This window comes from Prionailurus viverrinus, chromosome D3, assembly GCF_022837055.1.
Source record: "Prionailurus viverrinus isolate Anna chromosome D3, UM_Priviv_1.0, whole genome shotgun sequence".
Classification (NCBI taxonomy): Eukaryota; Metazoa; Chordata; class Mammalia; order Carnivora; family Felidae; genus Prionailurus; species Prionailurus viverrinus.
The window spans coordinates 38,579,375-38,603,099 of NC_062572.1; the positions used below are offsets into that span (position 1 = coordinate 38,579,375).

The following is a 23,725-nucleotide window of genomic DNA, read 5'->3' on the forward strand; positions in this document are numbered from 1 at the left end:
AATGGCTTAATGGGGTAGGAAAAGGTTTTTCAATCACTCAAATGCTGGTTCAAATCCCAATGACACCATTTACTAGGCAAACAGCTTTGGAAAGTTTTTAGATATCTCTAGGCTTCTGTTTTGTTGGCAAAATGGAGGTAACAAGATGTACTAGGTGGCTATGATGATTGTTGTATCAATTTATTCATGATAGATGGCAAAGAACTGGAACAGAGCATGAATTCAATAGACACTCATTCTCTTTTCTACATAGTCTGAACATTAGGTAAGTAATCTTTCCTTTTTTTCAGAAGTCAATTAAAAAGTTTAAAATTCATCATAATGAGGGTTAACTGATATTGAAAATTACATGTGCAGAAATAAAAAAAATTAAGAATAACAACATCATGGAACAGAAAATCCACTACAGATACATTTCCGGGAACTATGCTAAACAGGCATTACCTGAATGAGATTTGTTTAAAGAGCAGATCAAATTGATTTGCAAATAGCCTGTCAAATCATCAGTCTAAGAGGCTTGGACCCTGCTCACATTATTGTATCACATAAACAAAGCCTTCTAAATGCACTTTACAGGAACTTCTCTGCGAGGCAATTTTTTTTGTTGTTGTTATTTTGTGTGTGTGTGTGTGTGTGTGTGTGTGTGTGTGTGTGTGTATGTTTATTCATTTGCTTTATAAGTTATCCCTTTAACAGAAAATGCAAAGGTAAACATAAACTTAGCAGCTCTGATCCAAAATAATAAACATTTTAAATTAGTCAGTTATGACTTGGAAATTGTCTTTTACTTAGGCCACAGATAAGATTTTCATTTTTAAGACAAAATTTACAAATATAGTTCAATATGAAAGTTTTAGAATTTGGATTTTTTCCCTTCCAACTCTGTAAGCAGTAATGAAAGAGTAGATGGAAGGAGTTAGAATTAACAGACACTGGGGTGAAGATGATCTAAATCCTTGGACTCAGACTACAGAATCTGCAGAACATATATTTTCCACAGGAAAGAAATGTCTTCAAAATCAATATTACTCCTGTAACATTCATGAATTATGGAATCACAATCCTGTGCTCATTCCTCCAGTTACCAAATGTATAACTTTCACATAGAATAATCCTTTGAATTTCAGCTACATCTATTCAACTACCTACACAACAGTTACTTGACTCTATCAGTCGCACACCACACTCAACAAGTTCAAACCTGAACACATATTCTTCGTTCCCAACTCTAGGCCTCTTTCAGTATTCCACATTTCAGTAAGTGAAACCCACCGTCCATCTAATTTAGCAAAGTAACTAACCTAGGACATGTTGTTGACATCTCCCTCCTTTACACACAAATCCAATATGTCACCAAGTCCTTTTTTTAAATATTTATTTATTTTTGAGAGAGAAAGCGCAAGCAGGGGAAGGGCAGAGAGAGGAGGGGGACAGAGTGGGTTCTGCTCTGGGCACAGAGAGCCCAATATGGGGCTTGAACTCACAAACCTTGACCCGAGCCAAAGTCGGATGCTCAACCAAATGAGCTACCCAGGCATCCCTATCATCAAGTCCTTTTGATATTAATTCCTTATTATTTCTCAAAAATTTCCACTTTTATTTGTCTTCTGCTCTGACCTTGGCCCAAACTACCATCACCTCTCACCTGAACTACTGCAGTTGCCTCCCAGTTTTTCTTCCCATTCTTGATTCACCCCTCCAATCCATGATCCATATTGTAACTAAATCAGACCTTTCCAAATGCAAATAGAAGCCCTTTCCTGAAAGGTCACAGTTCTTCCTTGCTCTTGGGATTAAGAATAAAACGCTTGGGCCGCCTGGGTGGCTCAGTCAATTAAGCATCCGACACTTAATCTCAGCTCCTGTCTTGATCTCAGGGTTGTGGGTTGTGAGTTCAAGCCCTGTGCTGGGCTCCACACAGGGAGTGAAGCCTACCTTTAAAAAAATAAAAAAATAAGCAAAATAAATAAAATAAAATCCTTCACACGGAAGCTGTTGACCTTTCCGGCCACAGCGTGTACCATGCTCTCTTCATTCTCCCCTCACTGACAGTACTTGTCTATGTTTGGTTCCTCAAAAGCCCCAAAAAGCCCCATTATATATTTTGTTACAAGGCCTTTGGACATGCCAATCCTTCTATTTGGACTCCTAATAATTGTCCATTCAATCTTTTAGATCTCAATTTATATATTTCTTTCTCAATGAAGTCTTTTTTTCCTGAATCCTTCAATCAGTCGAGCCCACTGTTACCCATCCTAATCCTGCTGTGTGTCTTTTTCTTCAGATAACTTTTCTCCCAACAGACATCTAGGTATATCATTTCATTAGTTATTTTTTTCCTCCTAGGTTATAAGCTCCATTAGAGCAGGGCATTTCTGCCTTTGTTTATAACTCTAACACCAACATTTTGCAATGCCTGTGAGAAGCAGGTACATATATTTGTTGAATTAATTAAATCCCAGTTGAAATATTTAATTATTCTAAGTGAGAAAATGAAGAATGCAAAACATCAACTTTCAAAACTAAATGTAGCTGTCACACATACCATTCTGTACTAAAAATCCACCTAGTTAGTAACTTTGTTAGAGAAAGATACCAAAAAGGGAATAAAATCTTCTAGTAAAATAGAGTAGCTCGTAGAGAAATAACAGTTCTGCGTATAACAGTTATGAACTCTGAACTAAGTACATAAAATAACTATTTGAGGGTAATGGAGAAGAACCAAGTGTAGGCAGAAACTGAAAAATAATTAAATTTTGATACAAGAAAATGTACTGTGTGAGATTTGTACCTATACAACTCTTCAACTGAGTCCTTTCCCAATCCCTACATTACACCAGGGGTAGAACACAACTGAAAACCACAGCCTTATTTATTTGAAGAGTCAGGGGATGCAATAAGGGATTATTACTAGGACGGCAGGAAAGTGAGGGGCACATTCCTGTTAGGAGGGAGCCACACAGGAGAGAGCTCCAAAATCTGCACAAACTCTGATCAAATCCTTAACTAAACATTAAACCAAAAAGGCATATGTGAGACTCCAGCATCCTACTGAAAAACAGCAGCCAAAAGGGCTAAAATAAATGAGCAAGGTTACAGAGAGTGCAGAGAGCAGAAAAGATGGTGTTGTGAGGATGAGTCCAATCTATGAAAATTGCTATGAAATTAACTCCCTTTAGAGGAAGATAATGGGATACAGAGTCTCTGAAATATATCAACAATGTTATAATATTACATTCTCAATGATGTTACAATAGGTAGGATATAATAAAAAGGAAAACAAAAAAAATAGACTAATTTGTCAAGAGAAAAGGTCATCAATAAAAAGTGACTGAGAGGACTCTGAAGTTGGACAAGGACTTTAAGGAAAAAATTATCATGAGGGAATAATTAATTCCAGCAAAGAAATGAAAAATAGAAAAAGTGAAACTAAAAAAATCTAAAATTCAAATTATAAAATTAAAACATATTAAATTAAAAAAAATTGCTGTAAAGGCTTAATGGTGTATTAGAGACTTTAAAAGAAAGGGCTGGTAAACTTGAAGATGAAATCAGTAGAAATTATTCAATCTGAAAGACAGAAAAATATTTTAAAATATTTAAAACAGAGCCCAAGGGACCTATTGGGAATGGTTAAGTACTGTAATATATGTATGCTTTGAGTTTCAGAAAAGAGAGAGAGTAGTGAAGAAAAAAACATATTTGAAGAAATAATATCCAAAAGTTTCCAAAATTTGTTGAAAAACCAGTTAGCTTAACTAATACAAAGTAGATCAAATACAATAGAAAACTGCACTTAGGCATCCTAAAGAGAACCTGCTGAAAACCAAAGAGAGAAAATTTGAAAGCAGTCAAGAGAACATATTACATATAGGGAAGCAACAATATGAAGGCACTGAGTCCTTATTAGAAGCAGTGAAGATTAGAACATAGTAAGATGATGTTTAAAAAATCCTGAATGAAAATAAAAACTGTCAACCAATAATTATATGTCTAGCAAAAATATCCTTCAAGAACAAAGGTAAAATAGTCATTATCACATGAATGAAAACTAAGAAATGTATCACTAGCAAACTTGCTCTGTAATATATGCTAAAGGAAGCTCTTTAGGGTAAAGGGAAAAGATGTCAGGCGGATACTGGATATACAAAAAAGAAGTAGTGGAGGGGCACCTGAGTGGCTCAGTCAGTTAAGCACCTGACTTCAGCTTATGGTTCGGGAATCTGAGCCCTGCGTTGGGCTCTGTGCTTACAGCTCAGAGCCTGAGCCTGCTTCAGATTCTGTGTCTCCCTCTCTCTCTGCCCCTCCCCTGCTCTCTCGCTCTCTCTCAAAAACAAATAAACATAAAAAAAAAAAAAATAAGAAAAGTAGTGGAAATGTTAAACATTCAGATTTGATTTCTTTAAAAGACATATGGCTACTTCTTCCCTCAAAATTAAGTCTTAAAGCCTAAAGATATTAGTTAGAGCACAGCAAGGCAGTCATTTATGCAGAGGAGCAGGGATGTTAGAGCCCAAGTGGGATGAGCAGGGCAACTATGAAAAGGAAAGGGGAAATTGATAACATATAGAGGGATTAATCAACTAAATATATATATATATATATATATATATATATATATATATATATATATGTAAGATAGTGGAAGCCACTGTCTAAGAAGGGAATCACAAATACAGAAGGAAAAGTAGAATTAACCTAGCTGATTTCCAGATCAAATATGGAACACTTTCAATATCAAAACAGATTATAGTAAAAGATAACCCACTAACAAATAACACACTAAATAAACCAGGAGCCCATTCTGATATAAAAAAATAATATGGGGCGCCTGGGTGGCTCAGTTGCTTAAGCTTCTGACCTCAGCTCAGGTCATGATCTCATGATTCGTGAGTCTGAGCCCCACATTGGGCTCTGTGCTGACAACTCAGAGCCTGGAGCCTGTTTCAGATTCTATGTCTCTGTCTCTCTCTGCCCCTCCCCTGCTCATGCTCTGTCTCTCTCTCTCAAAAAATAAATAATAAAACATAAAAAAGAAATAATTTGACAGCTTGATATAGAATATTTTATTTCCACAAAATATTTATTTTTTATTTTTTTAATATGAAATTTATTGTCAAATTGGTTTCCATACAACACCCAGTGCTCATCCCAACAGGTGTCCTCCTCAATACCCATCACCCACCCCCCCTTCCCTCCCACCCCCTATCTACCCTAAGTTTGTTCTCAGTTTTTAAGAGTCTCTTATGGTTTGGCTCTCTCCCTCTCTAACTTTTTTTTTTTTCTCCTTCCCCTCCCCCATGGTCTTCTGTTAAGTTTCTCAGGATCCACATTAAGAGTGAAAACATATGGTGTCTGTCATTCTCTGTGTGACTTATTTCACTTAGCATAACACTCTCCAGTTCCATCCACGTTGCTACAAAAGGCCATATTTCATTCTTTCTCATTGCCATGTAGTATTCCATTGTGTATATAAACCACAAGTTCTTTATCCATTCATCAGTTGATGGACATTTAGGCTCTTTCCATAATTTGGCTGTTGTTGAGAGTGCTGCTATAAACATTGGGGTACAAGTGCCCCTATGCATCAGTACTCCTGTATCCCTTGGGTAAATTCCTAGCAGTGCTATTGCTGGGTCATAGGGGAGATCTATTTTTAATTTTTTGAGGCCTCCATACTGTTTTCCAGAGCGGCTGCACCAGTTTGCATTCCCACCAACAGTGCAAGAGGGTTCCCGTTTCTCCACATCCTCTCCAGCATCTATAGTCTCCTGATTTGTTCCTTTTAGCCACTCTGACTGGTGTGAGGTGGTATCTGAGTGTGGTTTTGATTTCCACAAAGTATTTATTGATCACAAAGATGAAAGTAGTAACTTCACAGGGAGAGACCTTGTTAATACCACCTGAAGTGATTCAAGTAGACATCATCATTAATGGGAAAATCAAAACTATATGCCACCTGATAGGACGCAATGAAAAGAATACAGACAGCATCATGATCTGCAAAGATGCAGAGCTTGAATCTGAATCATCAGGAAACACCAGACAAATCCAAACGGAAGAATATTCTACAAAATAGCCTGTAATCTTCAAAAGCTTCAAGGTCATGTATGTATATATGTGTATGTATGTATGTGTGTGTGTGTACATATATGTGTGTGTGTGTGTGTATATATATATATATATATATATACACACACACACACACATATATATATAAAAGCCCTGAGAAACAATTCTAGATGTAAAGAAACAAAAGAAACATGGCAATGAAGTACAAGTGATTCTGAACTGGATTCTTTTGTTATAAAAGATAATATAGGAAATATACCAACATTTAAATGCAGTCAGGATTGGATAACAGTGATGTATCAAAAATAATTTCTTGGGACGCCTGGGTGGCTCAGTCAGTTGAATGACTGACTTTGGCTCAGATCACGATCTCACGGTTCATGGGTTCGAGCCCTGCATTGGACTCTGTGCTGACAGCTCAGAGCCTAGAGCCTGCTTCAAATTCTGTGTCTCCCTCTCTCTCTCTTCCCCTTCCCTGCCTGTGCCCGTGCCTCTCTCAAAAGTAAATAAATAAACATTTAAAAAAAAATAATTTCTTCATTTCAGTAGTTATACTGTCACTATATACAGAACAGCTGCACACACACATGCGCACACACACACACACACACACACACACACAGACAGACAAATCCATAATCCACAATCATTAGAGTTGGAGATTTTACCAACTTCCTATCCATAACTGACAGAATAGACAAAAGTGTATGTGTATGTGTATATATATTTTACAAAATTAAAACATATAATATACATACATTATATCTTAGATATATTCTATAGATCTAAAGACCTAAGGTACTTGTGAGTAACAGGGGCAGTTGGCAAGTTACTTTCAAATGGTCAAATGGCTCCAGACCAAAAAGAAGGTTATTTAAGTTGTATTTGCAGTTTTTCTGTAGGTTTTAAATTGTTCCACAATAAAAAAAATGTACGTTCATATAAACAGTGCTGTATTGATGGTGGTACAACATGTGTAGCTGTTACACACCTACAACAGTACCAAGCGCTGTTGCCTATAGCAGGAGTTGCATGCACCACCAGAAGCTAAGAGAAAGGAATGGAACAGAGAAGCTGCTGACACCTTGACTTCCAGTCTCCACAACTGCAAGAAAGTAAATTTCTGCTGTTTTAAGCCACGGGGTTTTGGGGTACTTTGTTACAGCAGCCCTAGGAAACTAATACAAACTGCCCCGTAATAAAAGGAGAGGAATTACTGATACACCAGATGAATCTCAAAAACACTATGTTCAGTGAAAGAAGTGATAGAAGCAAAACCCCAGGGCACCTGAGTGGCTCAGTCGGTTGAGTGGCTCAGTCGGTTAAGCGGCCAACTTCGGCTCAGGTCATGATCTCACAGTTTGTGAGTTCAAGTCCCGCGTTGGGCTCTGTGCTGACAGCTCAGAGCCTGGAGCCTGCTTCGGATTCTGTGTCTCCCTCTCTCTCTGCCCCTCCCCTGCTCTCTCTCTGTCTCTCTCTCAAAAATAAATAACAAACATTAAAAAAATATATTAAAAAAAAAAAAGCGAAACCCCAAACTAATCTATGAAACAAGAACATCAGAATCATGGTTGCTTCTGGCCAGAGAACAGTAGTCATGGGAGTGACAAGATTGGGGAAAAGCATGAAGACATTTTCTGAGTTGACTGAAATGTTATCTTTCTTGATTAATGTGAGGCTACAAAGTTAGCATCAGTCAAACATCACTGAATTGTACACTTAAAGTTCTGTGTGAATAGCTCAAGGGGAAAAATCCGTAAATAAATACGAAAGTCTAGTTAATAGGTATGTTTTTTGTAGAAATTTAGGTTAGCAAACCTGAAAATATTTTCTGTGTACTCTAGGTTTGAGCAAATGATAGTAGAAACCAGGTGTCTCATTATTGGAGGACTTATAAATACAGAAAAAAAAAGAAGAAGGCAACAACAAATCTTGTGGTGGTGAACTGGAATGGAAGGTTATGAGTATGAACTCATGTTTTTTTTAATACAGATAGCTAGCTAGTTTGAAAAAAGGGATGAAGAATAAAAGGTATTTTCCTTCATGTGTCTTTCTAACTCTCTGGATCTAAAAAGGCAAGATGGAAAGGTGTAGGTAAACGGAGTAAGAATACACCACACTGATGGAGACGGTTTCCTTGAACGGATTTTCATTCAATGTGTGGTGGGACTTTTATTTCTAATGATTTGTGACATATACTAATTGTGGTGCACATAAACTACTATTTTTCAGACCTAAGAAGGACAGACTTACAAGCAAAGGAATGAGGAGTGAAAACTTTTTTTTTAATGTTTATTTTTGAGAAAGAGTGAGAGAGAGACAGAGACAGAGACAGAGACAGAGATAGAGAGAGACAGAGAGAATGTGTGCATGCAAGCAGGGGAGGGGCAAAGACAGAGGGAGACAGAGAATCCCAAGCAGTCTCCCTACTGTCAGCACAGAGACCAACTCGGGGGATCATGACCTGAGCCAAAATCAAGAGTCAGAGACTTAACCAACTAAGTCACCCAGGTGCCCCAGAACGAAAACTTTTTAAAAGTTTTGGTCATTGTCTTGAGATTAATCACTGGCTAATGGAAACATTCTTAGGTGGGTACTTACTTAACTACCTTCAGTCTTTCTTGGATATCTTATGTATTTACTTGGTGATAGAGAGCAACTGAGATGACCTATACTTTTAATCCAAAGGTAGTAATTTAGCTCTTTTTAAAAAAATTTTTTTTCAACGTTTTTTATTTATTTTTGGGACAGAGAGAGACAGAGCATGAACGGGGGAGGGGCAGAGAGAGAGGGAGACACAGCATCAGAAACAGGCTCCAGGCTCCGAGCCATCAGCCCAGAGCCTGACGCGGGGCTCGAACTCATGGACCGCGAGATCGTGACCTGGCTGAAGTCAGACGCTTAACCGACTGCGCCACCCAGGCGCCCCTAATTTAGCTCTTTTTAATAATTAAGGACAATTATATTTTTTCTAGTTCTCAATCTTCTGTTTAGTTTCACTAAAAATTGGTATATTTTTTTTTTTTTTTTTTTTAATTTTTTTTTTTTTTTTTTAACGTTTATTTATTTTTGGGACAGAGAGAGACAGAGCATGAACGGGGGAGGGGCAGAGAGAGAGGGAGACACAGAATCGGAAACAGGCTCCAGGCTCTGAGCCATCAGCCCAGAGCCTGACGTGGGGCTCGAACTCATGGACCGCGAGATCGTGACCTGGCTGAAGTCGGACACTCAACCGACTGCGCCACCCAGGCGCCCCTAAAAATTGGTATATTTGACATAGCTTTTACTTTGAGAAATACAAGATAATCTATTCCTTAAATACATTAATACTAGTAGACGCTGCAAAACCAAATATTTTTTTCCTCTACAATTATACTGGCATCTTTTTTCTTTCTCTTTCTTTTTTTTGTAATTAATAGTCAAGTGTACAAATGTAAAAGCCATCAAAATTAGAATACTCAATCTGCCAGATGATAATGAATCAAATCAATGATAGGCACAGCATGCCTAAGCAGTGATACGTCAGAAATCAAGTTGGATGTTGACAGCTCTTCTTGTTAGGACACGTCACTGTTTATAGAAGCCACCATGAGCCAGTCCAACAGATATAAATGAGTGGGAGCTTGTAGCTGATATGCCAAATTCTACTGATTTCATTTGTTAAACTACTACTAGAATGATTTCCATCTGCGAACACAACAAGACATACGAAGAAAGATAGTAAACACACGGGAAGACAGATCCAACACCTTACCATCCACAGGCTTGACCTCAGCTGGTATCTGCTCTTCCTGTGCTCTCATGCTACTCTCTTTAATGCTTTCTATTTCCCGCAAGAAGTCCTCCATGGAGGTGCTGTCTATGGAGGCTTGTGAGTTGGAACGGTTAAATGCAGGCGAATGTAGGGACTCATTGGAGAGCATTCTGTTAATTCTTCGGCAGCGAGGAATAGATTTTCTGAGGAAAGAACAATATCTGTTGTTAATAAAAATTAGTGTCTTTTAATGTTACAAATCATGAAATAAAATTTATGTTTAAAATCAATGGAGAAATAGAGTTAAGTGTGATAGAGTGGGCTTTGAGAGAATAATCTCCACTCAGTGGTGGCCCTTCTTTTTTATTCCCTATAACTCATAATGATTCTCTGGCCATGTAGGAATCACCGTGATAATACTTTTTTATAATTTTCACACACTCACAAAGCATGCAGTTACTTGTATTGGCCAAAGCATAGAGTTTAGGGCAATATCTCTGATGAATACAGATGCAAAATCCTCAACAGATTATTAGCAAACTGAATACAACAATCCATTAAAAAAACCATTCACCACCAAGTGGGATTTATTCCAGAGATTCAAGAGTGGCTCAATATCTGCAAATCAATCACAGGATATATCACATTAGCAAAATAAAGGATATAAACCATATGATCATCTCAATAGATGCAGAAAAAGCATTTGACAAAATCAACATCCACTCATGATAAAACTTCTCAGCAAAATATAGAGGAAACATAATAATAAAGTCCAGATATGACAAACCCACAGCTAACATCATACTCAATGGTAAAAAGCTGAAAGTTTTTCCACTAAGATCAGGAGCAAACCAGGACGTCCACTCTCATACTTATATTCAATATAGTACTGGAAGTTCTAGCCACAGAAATCAGATAAGAAAAAGATATAAGATGCTTCTAAATTAGTAAGAAAGATGTAAAACTGTCAGTATTTGCAGATGACATGATACTATATATAGAAAACCCCCAAAATACCATGAAAAACTATTAGAATTAACACAAGAATTCAATAAAGCTGCAGGATACAAAATTTACATACTGAAATCTGTTGTATTTCTATACACTAATAATGAACTAGCAGAAAGAGAAATTACGTAAACAATCCTATTTACACATGCATCAAAAAGAATAAAAGACCTAGAAGTAAATTTCACCAAGAAGGTGAAAGACCCCTACTCTGAAAACTATATGACACTGATGAGAGAAGTTGAAGATGACCCAAATAAATAGAAACATACACCATGTTCATGGATTGGAAGAATCAATATTGTAAAAATGGCCGTACTACCCAAGCAATCCAAAAACTCAACATAATCCCTGTCAAAATAACAATAGTATTTTTCACAAAACAAGAACAAATAATCCTAAAATTTTTATGGAATTTTAGAGATCTCAAAGAGACAAAGAAATCTTGAGAAAGAACAAGTTGGAGGTATCACGATTGCAGATTTCAAATTGTATTACAAAGCTATAGTAATCAAAACAGTATGGTACTGGCACAACAAGACACGCAGATCAACGGAACAGAATAGAGAGCCCAGAAATAAGCCCACACTCACATGGTCAGTTAATCTATGACAAAAGAGGCAAGAATATACACAATGGGGAAAAGAGAGTCTCTTTAATAAATGGTGTTGGGAAAATTAGACAGGTACATGCAAAAGAATAAAAGTGAACCACCTGCTTACACCAGACATGAAAATAAACTCAAAATGGATTAAAGACTTAAATGTAAGACCTGAAACCATAAAACTCCTAAAGGAAAACACAGGCAGCAAACTCTTGGACATCAGTCTTAGTGGTATTCTTTTCAATGTGTCTCCTCAGGCAAGGGCAACAAAAGCAAAAATAAACAATTGTGACTCCATCTAACTAAAATCTTTTGGACAGTGAAGGAAACAATTAACAAAACAAAAAGGCAATCTACTGAATGGGAGAAGTTATTTGCAAACGATGTATGTGGTAAGGGGCGTATGGTACATACTAGAAAGCTGTTTGTGCAAGCACACCCTGAATGTCTGTGTTAATCACTATCTTGAAAATGCAGAGATCCTATCCTCCTTCTATATTCCCATCAAACAGAATAGGTAGAAGAACATGTTGTTCAGTATTCAAGGTTAGGAGATCCAATGGTAGCCAACCCAATATCTCCCTTGTAACAAAGAATGTCTGGATGCTAGGCCTCAATCTCCTTGGAACACTGGCTGTGCACGGAAGGGAAGGGCTACAGATAGTTGGTAGGCTAGTTGCTACACTATAAAAACTTATTGCATGTGGATTCCAGAAGTGGATGCTTTGTCCAGTTGGCCACTCCTGGATTTCCTGTATGTAAGTTCCCCAAATAAACCTATGTCTTGATCTCTGTCTCTAAGTCACTCTTTTAGCCTTGCCAGACCATCATCTACCCTTGGCTTAGAGTCTGCTGGTGTGTGGCTACACAAAGGGTTAAAATCCAAAATATATAAAAACTCATAAAACTCAATACCAAAAAAAAGTCCAACTAAAAATGGACAGATGATGGGGCACCTGGGTGGCTTAGTCGGTTGAGTGACTTTGGCTCAGGCCATGATCTCGCAGTTCGTGAGTTCCAGCCCCATGTCAGGCTCTGTGCTGATGGCTCGGAGCCTAGAGCCTGTTTCAGATTCTGTGTCTCCCTCTCTCTACCCCTTCCCCGCTCATGCTCTGTCTCTCTCTGTCTCTCAAAAATGAATAAACGTTAAAAAAAATTTTTTTAAATGGGCAGATGACCTAAATAGACACTTTTCCAAAGAAGACATACAAATAGCCAACAGACACATCAAAAGATGCTCAACATTGTTAATCATCAGGGAAATGCAAATCCAAAGCAAAATGAGTGGCACCATTTTGACACCTGACACCAGTCACAGTGGCTAGTTTCAAAAAGACAAGAAATAACAAGTTTTGACAAGGACGTGGAGAAAAAGGAATGCCTGTGTACTGTTGGTGAGAATGTACACTGGTGAAGCCACTACAAAAAAACAGTGTGAAGGTTCTTCAAAATTTTTAAAATAGGAATACCATACAATCCAGTAATTCCACTTCTGGGTATTTACCTGAAGAAAATGAAAACACTAATTCAAAAAGATATATGCACCCCTATATTTATTGCAGCATTATTTATAATAGCCAAGATATGGAAGCAACCTAAGTGTCCAGATGAATGGATACAGAACGTGATGTATATATGTACACATGCACACACACACACAATATGGAATATTAGAGACTTAAAAAGAACAAAATCTTGCCATTTCAACAACATGAATGGACCTAGAGATTATTATGCTAAGTGAAATAAATCAGAGAAAGACAAATACCATAGGATTTCACTTATATGTGGAATCTAAAAAACAAAACAAATGAACAACTAACAACAAAACAGACTCTTAAATACAGAGAACTGATGGTTGCCAGAGGGGAGGAGACTAGGACCATGGGTGAAACAGCTGAAGGACATTAAGAGACATAAAATTCCAGTTATAAAATAAATCACAGGGATGAAAAGTACAGCAAGGGGAATATAGTCAATAATATTGTAATAATACTGTATGGTGGCAGATAGTGACTACAGTTATGGGAAGAATTTTTGTAAATGTTATAAATATATAAATGTCAAATCACTATGATGGACACCTCAAACTCATATAATATTGTATGTCAACTATATTTCAACTAAAAGTACATATAGTAAAAGTTAGCTTTGGAAAAGTATCTAAGATGATGACAGAGAAGGTGTAAAAAGTTGGCTGCTCACACCCACTAGGATGGCTACTATAAAAAAAAAGAGAAAGCAAGTGTTGGCAAGAATGTGGAGAAAATGGAACCCTTGTTCACTGTTGGTAAGTCGAGTTTCTGTGGACAACAGTATGGCAGTTCCTCAAAAAATTACACATAGAATTACCATTTGATGCAGTAATTCAACTCCTACTAGGTATATATACCCAAAAGAATTGAATCAGGGTCTTAAAGAGAAATCCGTACACTGTGTTAATAGCAGTGTTATTCCTGATAGCCATAAGGTGGAAGCAACTTTGACAGATGAACGGATAAGCGAATGTGGTCTATACATATAATAAAATATTATTCAGCCCTAAAAAAGAAGGAAATTCTGATACATGCTATCACATGACTAAACCTTGAGGACATTATCCTAAGTGAAACAAGCCAGTCACAAGACAAATGCTGTATGATTCCATTAATAAGAGGTATGTACAGAAGTCAAAATCATAGAGACAAATAGCAGAGTGGTGCTTTCTGGGCTCTGTGCGGATGAGGAAATGGGGAATTTTTGTTTAACGAGTATAGAGTTTCAGTTTTACAAGAGAAAAAGAGTTCTGGAGAGGGATAGTAGAGGTAGTTGCACAACAATGTGAATATACTTGATACCACTGAGCTAGCTGTATGCTTAAAAAATGGTTGGGATGCCTGGCTGGCTCAGTCAGTTGAGCGTCCAACTTCAGCTTGGGTCATGATCTCACGGTCTGTGGGTTCGAGCCCCGCGTCGGGCTTTGTGCGGACAGCTCAGAACCTGGAGCCTGTTTCGTATTCTGTGTCTCCCTCTCTCTCTGACCCTCCCCCGTTCATGCTCTGTCTCTCTCTGCCTCAAAAATAAACATTAAGAGAAAAAAAAAATTAAAAAAAAATGGTTAAGAGTGGCAGTGCCTGGGTGACTCGGATGAGCATCCGACTCTTGATTTCAGCTCATGCCATGATCTCAGGGTTGTGGTATCAACCTTAAGAGAGACCTTAAGATTTTCTCTCCATCTCTGGAGCACCTGGGTGGCTCAGTCGGTTAGGTGTCCAACTTTGGCTCAGGTCATGATCTCATGGTTTATGGGATTGAGCCCCACATCAGACCTGTCTCCCTCTGTCTCTGCCCCTCCCCTGCTTACTCACGCTCACTTTCTCTCTCAAAAAATAAACACTAAAATATATTTTTTTAAAAAGATCCCCTCCTCTCTCTCTCTCTCTCTCCCTCTGTCGCCTCTCCCCACTCACACTCTCTCTCTAAAAAAAAAAAAAAAAAAAAAAGGTTAATATGGTAACTTTTATCAGAACTATTAAAAATTGAAAAAAAATTTTTAAGTTGGCTGCTTAAATACTGAGATAGTAGTGTGAGGAAATAATCTGTAACATTAAATGGAAAAATCCTACATGAGGATGAGGAAGGGGGCACCGACCTGGAACACAAAGACCCATACATAGTGAGTTCAGGGAGAACTGGATCACTGCTACGGGCAGGGTCGGACCACTGAGGAGGGCAGCGCAGACTCCTGCGATCTAGGAGGGCCACAATAGGGCTACCTCCAATCTAGCAGATACACAGTTGAGCAGAGCAGGGAGCAGCTTCATGGGGGGCACTTTGTCACAGGACTGCTGCGAGGACTAAATAAGTTAGCACATGTGTACATTTAGAACACAAAAATATCCAACAAATGTGAGTTTAAAAAACAAGAGGCACGGGGCGCCTGGGTGGCGCAGTCGGTTAAGCGTCCGACTTCAGCCAGGTCACGATCTCCCGGTCCAGGAGTTCGAGCCCCGCGTCGGGCTCTGGGCTGATGGCTCAGAGCCTGGAGCCTGTTTCCGATTCTGTGTCTCCCTCTCTCTGCCCCTCCCCCGTTCATGCTCTGTCTCTCTCTGTCCCAAAAATAAATAAACGTTGAAAAAAAAAAAAAATTTTTAAAAAACAAGAGGCACAGTGGGGGAAATACATGCGAAAATGCTAGAATTCTGGGAAATTTTTGAGATTTGCATAAAAATAAAATGAAGTATTTTTATGTGAGGTGGTGATGTGTTAAGTGACCTTGTTGTTGTGGTAATCATTTTGCAACACGTCCACATATCAAACCAACATGTTGTGCATCTTAAATTTAACCCAATGTCATATGTCAATTATATCTCAATAAAACTGGAAAAAATTCAAAAAATATTTCACTTCTATGGTATCTGATTGACAAATCTCACACTCCCTGGGAACAATGTTTGATTAACAAGAACACTTTGGTTCTGAACCATGAATAACTGAGCTACTTTATGCAGTATGATCTTCTAATCTTGTTCTGACATTATTTTTTTTCTTTTTAATTTTCCAATTTGGAGTGACTGTGCACCTTCTTTCAAAGAACTCCAAGCCTGCCTTGTTCTCCCCTGGCTCAACTGGAGTTGACCAAAACGCTGAGACTACCTCTTCACCAGTGTGCAGGCCGAGCTGTTTCACCCAAAACAAGAACTCCCAGATGAAAAGAGGCCACTGTGGCATTATGACTCACTTAGGGCAGTTTCATTTTTATATGCAGAGCAGCAGAGGACTGCTATAGAATTTAGCCATGTCCTATAGCATATGCAAAGCACACTGATATGCAGGAGCAAACAAAGAGACAGGGGAGTAAGAAAACAAATCTGCGTGCTCAATATTGTCTCTAGGAATCCTACATTTCTAAATCACTTTTAGCAGAAGTTTCTGGCATTTTACCACTGATCCTGACACTACCATACTGTTAAGCAGTGTGAGTTTTGAACATCAACTGGCAGGGAGTTAGCCAATTTATTTTTAAAACTCAAAGCATTTCAGAAAATTATGAACTATCCCTTTTATTTTCTTATGCTGTGAATTTTAGGCAGCTTTAACAATTGGGTGGTAAGAGTTTTCTACTGAATTCTTTATAGTCTGAAAGACACACATATTCTTTTTTTTTTTTAATGTTTATTTATTTTGAAAGAGAAAGAGCATGAGTAAGGGAGGGGCACAGAGAGAGAGGGAGAGAGAGAATCCCAAGCAGGCTACAGGCAGTAAGTGCAGAGCCCGACGTGCGAACCATGAGATCATGACCTGAGCCAAAATCACGAGTCAGTCAGCTGAACTCACTTAGCCACCCAGGTGCCCGAAGACAGATATATTCTAATGGTAGAGACAGAAATCAACACAGGTATCATGATGGCTGTAGCTTCCTTCATTATTTTTTATGCTTTGAAGACTTTTCCCTTTTGCAACAAGACCAATACTGAAAGCCACTAACTAATTTCCAGAATTCTAGTATAGAAACAGCTTATAAACCGTATCCAATTACCACTGCTACACAGCTTACTACCCTTCATATACCATATTCAGAAGCCCAAAACCTTCTCTACTTATGGATATTTTTTAGGTTTATATCTTTCAAAAATGAATGTGCTTGACTTCTGAAAAAGCTACAGTATTAATGACAGACATGGACCAAGTTTTGTTTGTTTGTTTGTTTGTTTTTAGTGTTTATTTACTTTTGAGAGACAGAGAGAGAGAGAGAGAGAGAGAGAGAGAGAGAACGAATGGGGGAGGAGCAGAGAGGGATGGAGACACAGGATCCGAAGCAGGCTCCGGGCTCTGAGCTGTGAGCTCTGAGCTATCAGCACAGAGCCTGACGCAGGGCTCAAACTCATGAACCATGAGATCATGACCTGAGCCGAAGTCAGATACTTAACGGACTGAGCCACCCAGGTGCCCTGTCATGGACCAAGTTTTTAAAAACTATAACGCAGTACTGAAAGCATAAAAGTTTAAATCATACATAAGTTATAAAGTGGAAATTGAAGGTCTTCTCCATCTGTATCACATCAGTATTTGCCTAGTATTTGCCTAAAGCTGCTCTGTTTCCCCTACTCAAAAATATGTCATGGATATATTTTCCATGCCAGCACAGAAATATCACCTCAATAACTGCATGGACTGGCATAAGTTATCTTAGAAATTAAGCAAACACGCAGATATATCCAGGCACCGAAAATGTCTGAAGAAGTGAGAAACTTGAGAAAGAATAAGTACATCTTAGAAGATGAGGAGCAGACACATTTAGGGCTACTAATGACAATTTTAGTTACAGCACACAATTTCTTACTCATGCCAAGCTTACATTGGTGGAATCTCAGAGAAGAGATCACCGTAACATTCTGCTGGGGTAGGGGAATCAAATGTGAAATACAGGTCATGAGTATCTGAGTAACACATTGGTTCATTCTGAGGTAATCCACCCAAAGAATCCTATAATTGCATGATTTTTTTTTTTTTTTTTTTTGGCAAAGAAGTAAGACAGTATTTTGGGGACAAGCACATTTGGAAGAGTTCTTGCTTTTTCAGTTAGGGATCCAAATATTTCCCTCTTCATCCCAGGGTGCAGTAGGGACCACGACCTACCAGTCTTAAAGCATTACATAATTAGGATCCTCAGGCTCATCCAACACTTTGATGAGCCTTTAATCTGTAGCTTCATACCTCACCATATTAGGATAAATAGAGCTTAATCTTCATAAACTGTTTGTATTTTTTAAATTCCAAAACAATACCAGGAAAATATTACTTGAAACACAGACGGTAATTGTATCACACAGCAACTTTTGTTGGGAAAACAGCATTAGGTTTCAAATTAGATTTTGAGTGCATGGTGATTTCCATGAATTCAAAGTGGCATTAAAAATGATTTTATTATTCCATTTTTCCCTCCGTTATTTTTCTAGATATAACTTGTATTACATTGCAATGATTATTGGAGATCTGTAACTTCTTATTGTCTACACTGAATGAGTATTTCGTAACTTCAGAACAATGTAAATACAAGAGTATAATTCTCCCTCCACAGATCAACTGACTTTTAAAAAGTCAATAATCTTTTTACAAATCAAATAAGTAGTCTTTTATATGTATCCCTTCTGGCGCTCTTTCTTTCTGCATGCCCCTGTACCCATAACAGATCATTTGTTACCAGCCTCGAGGACTTCATCTATTTTACCTCTATTTTACCTTCCTCTATTTTACCTTAACATTTGTCATACTGTGGACCTGGTGGCAACAAACTCCCTCAGGTTTCTTTCTGAATACGTCTTTAATTCATTTTCGGTTTGGTGAATTTTTTTTACTGGGCACAGAATTTTAGGCTGGCAGTTTTTATTGTTGTTTTTCAAAACCTTTTAAAGATGCCATTCCATTGTCTTCTGGACTCCTGAATCTGATGAGAAGTCCATTATAATTTTTATTGAGATTCTTATAAATACAATGTCTTTTTTTCTCTAGCCACTTTTTCATAGATTTTCTCTTTGTTTTTAGCAATTTAATTATGAAATGCTTACACTGGGGTTTTCTTTGTATTTATTCTGCTTGAGGTTTACTGCGTTTCTTGAATTTGTGGGTCAATGTCTCTCATCAATTTTGAAGTATTACCCATCTTCTCTTCAACCATTTCTTTTGTCCCATTCTCTCTCTCTTCGTCTCCTGGAACTCCAATAACATGAATGATAGCTATTTGATATTGTCCCAAATGTCCTTCGTGGTCTGCTTTGCCTTATCCTCCACTCCTTCTCTGAGCTACAGTTTATTTTCTACTACTCTGTCTTCAAGGTCACTTTTCATTTCTTCTATGCATCTAGTATGTCTAGCCAGTGAATGCTTCAATTCTGATATTGTGGGGTTTTTCATAATACATATGTCAAATTAGCTCTTCTGAGAGATTCGATTTCTCTGTTGGCATTATTCATCCTTAATCCATTCTGTCCAACTTTTCCTCTGATTTCTTTAATATATTATCATTATCACTTAATGTATCATCATATCATCATTATATATCATCATTATCATATTATATTATCATTTAATATATACCAATATAATATATCATCATTATCATATTATCATATATCATATAATATCATTATCATTTCTTTAATATATTATCATTGTTACTTAAAAGTTCTTATCTCATAATGCCAACGCTTGTGCCATCAGTGTGCCTGCTAACATTGATCAAAAACCAGTCAATTGTTAATGGGGGCCACATTTTCCTTTTCTTTTACAAACCTCATAACTTTTTGTTGTATGACATTTATTATTTTTTAAAGGAGCTCTAGAAAACTGGAATAAATAGTAATTTCCCCCAGAAGGGCAAGACTTTTCCTCTCTGTTGGGTAGTTAGAGTGAGACACAGATCACTTCACTCCAATCAGGAGCTGAGCGGGGTCTGAGCTGTATTGCAACTTTAACTAGTTGTAGGTTACCTCCAGTTCTAAATGCTTTAAGAGTCCTGTGTGTTTACAGGTTCTTCCCTCCAGGAGGGCTATGCGATAAACACTGTGGGACTCCGAAATCTCTCTGTGCTTTAGAGTCTAGCCCCCAGCCTCCTGTGTTGTTGCTCTCAGAGCAAAAATCCCAAATGAGAGGATTATCAGGTGTGGAAGACCTTGTATCTGGGCTTCAACAGATTCCAATCTGCTGTGCCAGTGCACACAGCCATTAACAGCTGCACTGGTGACTCCTTGCCCCTGCAGATGCCTTCTGCCCAGGCAGGTATGATTGTCTGCCCAGCACTGCATAGACTCAGGGGCAGAAACATGCCCAGGGAGGGAAATGACTACTGGACTCTGTCACCTAGGAAGAGCTCTGCCCTCCGTGGAATTTAGCTCCTTTAGACATCGTGTCCGCAGCGTTCCACTACAGTGTTTATAAAACAAATGATTTTTACATTTATCCGTTCTTCTCTAGTTGTTACAGTAGGAAGAAAGACAGTCAGCTACCACCTAGTCTACCTCCTAACTGTTAGTGGAAATCCCACAGAACGTTGTAAACATCAGATTTCCTTTAACATTGTATTTGCTAATGAACTGCTAGCTCTGTCTAACCACAAGTCCAAGTTTTCTGAGTATATGCCCCAGAATATTTTTAAAAGACGTACTTCTTGCTAAGAAATACTCTATGGGTCCTTATTGTCTCTTATAAAGAATTTCACATATAACAATTTACTACCATACACATTACATCATTTGATCCTTACATTAACCCCATAAAGCAGCCAAAGCAAAAATTCACATTTCATTGAGGGAAAGAGTTACTGACAGCAAAGCGGAGACACGGAACTTCCCACTACAATTACAATAAAATGCAAATGCTCTTCTAGGACTCCATGGCCCAGCATGTTCTGTCCTCAACCTGCTTTTGCAGTCACACCTTAGATCACTCTCCCCAGCATTAGCACTAGGCATGCTAATCTTTTCTCAGTTTCTTTAAAAAACCAAGCTGTTTCTTCTCTCAGGAAATTTTCTCTTACTGGTTTTTCTGCCTGGAACATTCTCCTATTTCCATGCCAAGATGCTTCTCATCGTTCAGCTCCCAAGGTAAATGTCACCTCCTCGGGGGATCTTTTCCTGGCCATCCTAACTTAGCATTCCTCCAGTTATCCATCATCTCAGCTTTCTGCACTTTCTTTTTCTCATCCATCAACAACTTACACTTCATCTACTCACTTACTTCATTTTTCTGGAATGATTTTCCCCAGTAGAATACAGAGGAACCATGTCTGTCTCATGTACACAGTATCTGGCCAGTAACAGGAACTCAGAAATATTTGCTGAATGAATGACTATTGACAATGGAGCCAGAATATAAATTCAAACCTTTTCAATACTGTCCAAATGCTTTCCCTAACAGTAATCTTTCTTAATTTCAAAAGTCCCCTCAGGTATTAGTGTATCTGTGTATTACTATACATATCTTTGTACCAGAGAAGAAATATGTGGTGATTTAGAGAAAAACTGTGAAGCCAGCTGGCCCAGGTTTCAATGTGGGCTCTGACACTTGCTGGATCTATAACTTTGCACAAGCTATTGAACCTCTGTCCCCCACTGCCTAATCTGTAAAATGGGAATATTAATCATACACATGTCCTGGGGTTATTATGAGGATTAGTGAGGATTAATAATATGTGAAATGCATGGCACATAGTAAACCCATATGTAAAGTGACTGCTATAATTTAATTTTTTAGCATGCCCATAACTAGATTTATGTTCAGGCTATTATGGAGGGCACTAAAATATCTCTAGAAATAAGATAAATAAAACTGCATTTATCAGAACTTCTCTCTGATCCAACCCCACCCCCAAGCCTTCTTGTTTCCTCAACTCCCTTAAGTTCTGGCCAAATCACATCAGAAAAATTCTTACCCATGGTTTCAGTGAGATCTTTTGTTTTCTTAAAATAAGTGATACTGCTTTCTCTTCTCCTTCTCCCTTCTTGGAATGTAGACAAGATGACTGATACTTTAGCAGCCATCTTGCAATGATGAGAGAAAAGCCAAGAAAATTACAGTGATCAGCCTCGATATTACGGAGTCTCAGAAATAATGTCAGATGCTGCCTATCTCTGGTCTTCTAGAAATGTGAGAACAACAAGCTCCTATTTTTGAAGACTACGCTAATCTTTGTTGTTGTCGTTATTATTACTTCCAGCCCAGATAATTCTCAATGATATAACTAGAAGAAATACTTTAATAAGTCATTTAGAGTAGATTATATGCCTTCTCCACTCCACTAAGAGGATTATTCAAGTAAGAATCCAGTCAATAACCTGCCTCCTAAAGGAAGGTGTGTCTAATGTAATGATCTTCAATATTAAGAGCTGCCAAATTATTAGCCTAATCTCATGTCTTGGTCTGGCCTTGCTCAGTGTACTACAGAGTTAAACTATTCCTGCTGAAGATATCCCTACCTAAATATACAAGGAATATAGTCACACTGTTCTCAAATCAAATATATTCCAAGAATATTAGGAAGAATATACCAAAATCAAAGATTTCCCCCTCCTCTTTCTAAAAGAGGATTGGATTTTCCATTGTCATTGTCTTTAATTATGTCAATGGCAGCACAGCATGACCATCTAGAGACATCATCTTGGCTCCTGCCCTCAGTGAGGCTTTGCTGCAGGGCTCTTGCAAAGTGACATTGCTCACTCTGTGGGACAGACCCTAGCTAGGCACAGTCCCGGTAATGCAGCTCTTTGTCCCTTAGCTCCCTCAGGAGGCCATTTAGATAAAGTAAAACGACAAATCCCTTGTTTTTATCCACTGGCTTCTCAGCAATCTTTGGATTCTAACATGTGTATAAACACGCTCAACTTGGATGTCTTGCAAAAAAGCACTTGAAAGGCAACGGTGATAAAGGGAAGCTATAGTTTCAGAGTAATAGAAGCAAGAACACACAGTAGGTTCCCACTCTCTTTCTCAGGCTCAGTGACTCTGTCTTTCAATATCATCTGGCATCCTTCATTCTCTTCCTGCCATCCCGGTTTTCTGTTCTTCTCCTGGCCTGCCTCACCCCTCTTTGGGGAACAAGAATAAAGCTGATGAAACCACTCCATCAAAAGGTAAGCAGGTCTGCCTGAACCTCTCTGTTGGCAGGAAAAAAAAATACAGAAAAATGTGTTTGTAGATTAGGTGGAGGCTTAAAACAGCAAACAAATCTCAGTCACTCATCAGGGAATATTTGAAATGGTTTTGAAAGCTGGAATTTTGTTAACTAACTGAGGTTCCTATCAGCAATTAAATTCTTAAGCATGTACATAACACCTCTGAGCACAAGCACTGGGCTAGGAAGGGCAAACGTTACAACATGGAGAGAACAACTTCTAACCATTAAACACTGAACCCCAGGAACTTGCAAGGTGGGGAGACTTTAATGGGACAACAAGCTCTTCTGCAAGAGAGAATGATGAAATCTTTTTTCAGGATGGATGGGGAGAAGAGCATGCTTTTCTGTACTTCTAGCTATGAAAGAAAGTCAACTCCACATGCTTGACTTTGAAAGTAATCTATGCCAGGGCATATGGGTAGCTCAGTCAGTTGAGGGTCTGACTTTGGCTCAGGTCATGATCTCACAGTTTGTGAGTCTGAGCCCATGTCGGGCTCTGTGCTGACAGCGCAGAGCCTGGAGACCATTTCAAGTTCTGTGTCTCCCTCTATCTCTGCCCTTTTCCAGTTCATGCTCTGTCTCTCTCTCAAAAAAAATAAAATAAAATAAAAATAATTAAAAATATAAAAATAAAGTA

The 23,725-nt window shown here is 38.2% G+C and overlaps 1 protein-coding gene across 7 annotated transcripts in view; it reads right to left on the bottom strand.

Annotated features, from left to right (window-relative positions):
• ARHGAP28 (Rho GTPase activating protein 28) overlaps nucleotides 1-23,725 on the bottom strand; it is a 226,245-nt gene that overhangs the window by 77,492 nt on the left and 125,028 nt on the right. For all 7 annotated transcript variants that reach the window (XM_047827012.1, XM_047827011.1, XM_047827008.1 and 4 more), the window contains one exon: nucleotides 9,827-10,029. In XM_047827012.1, the coding sequence (XP_047682968.1) occupies nucleotides 9,827-9,995 (169 nt within the window). In that variant the 5' untranslated portion in view covers nucleotides 9,996-10,029. The remainder of the gene's footprint in view (nucleotides 1-9,826; nucleotides 10,030-23,725) is intronic.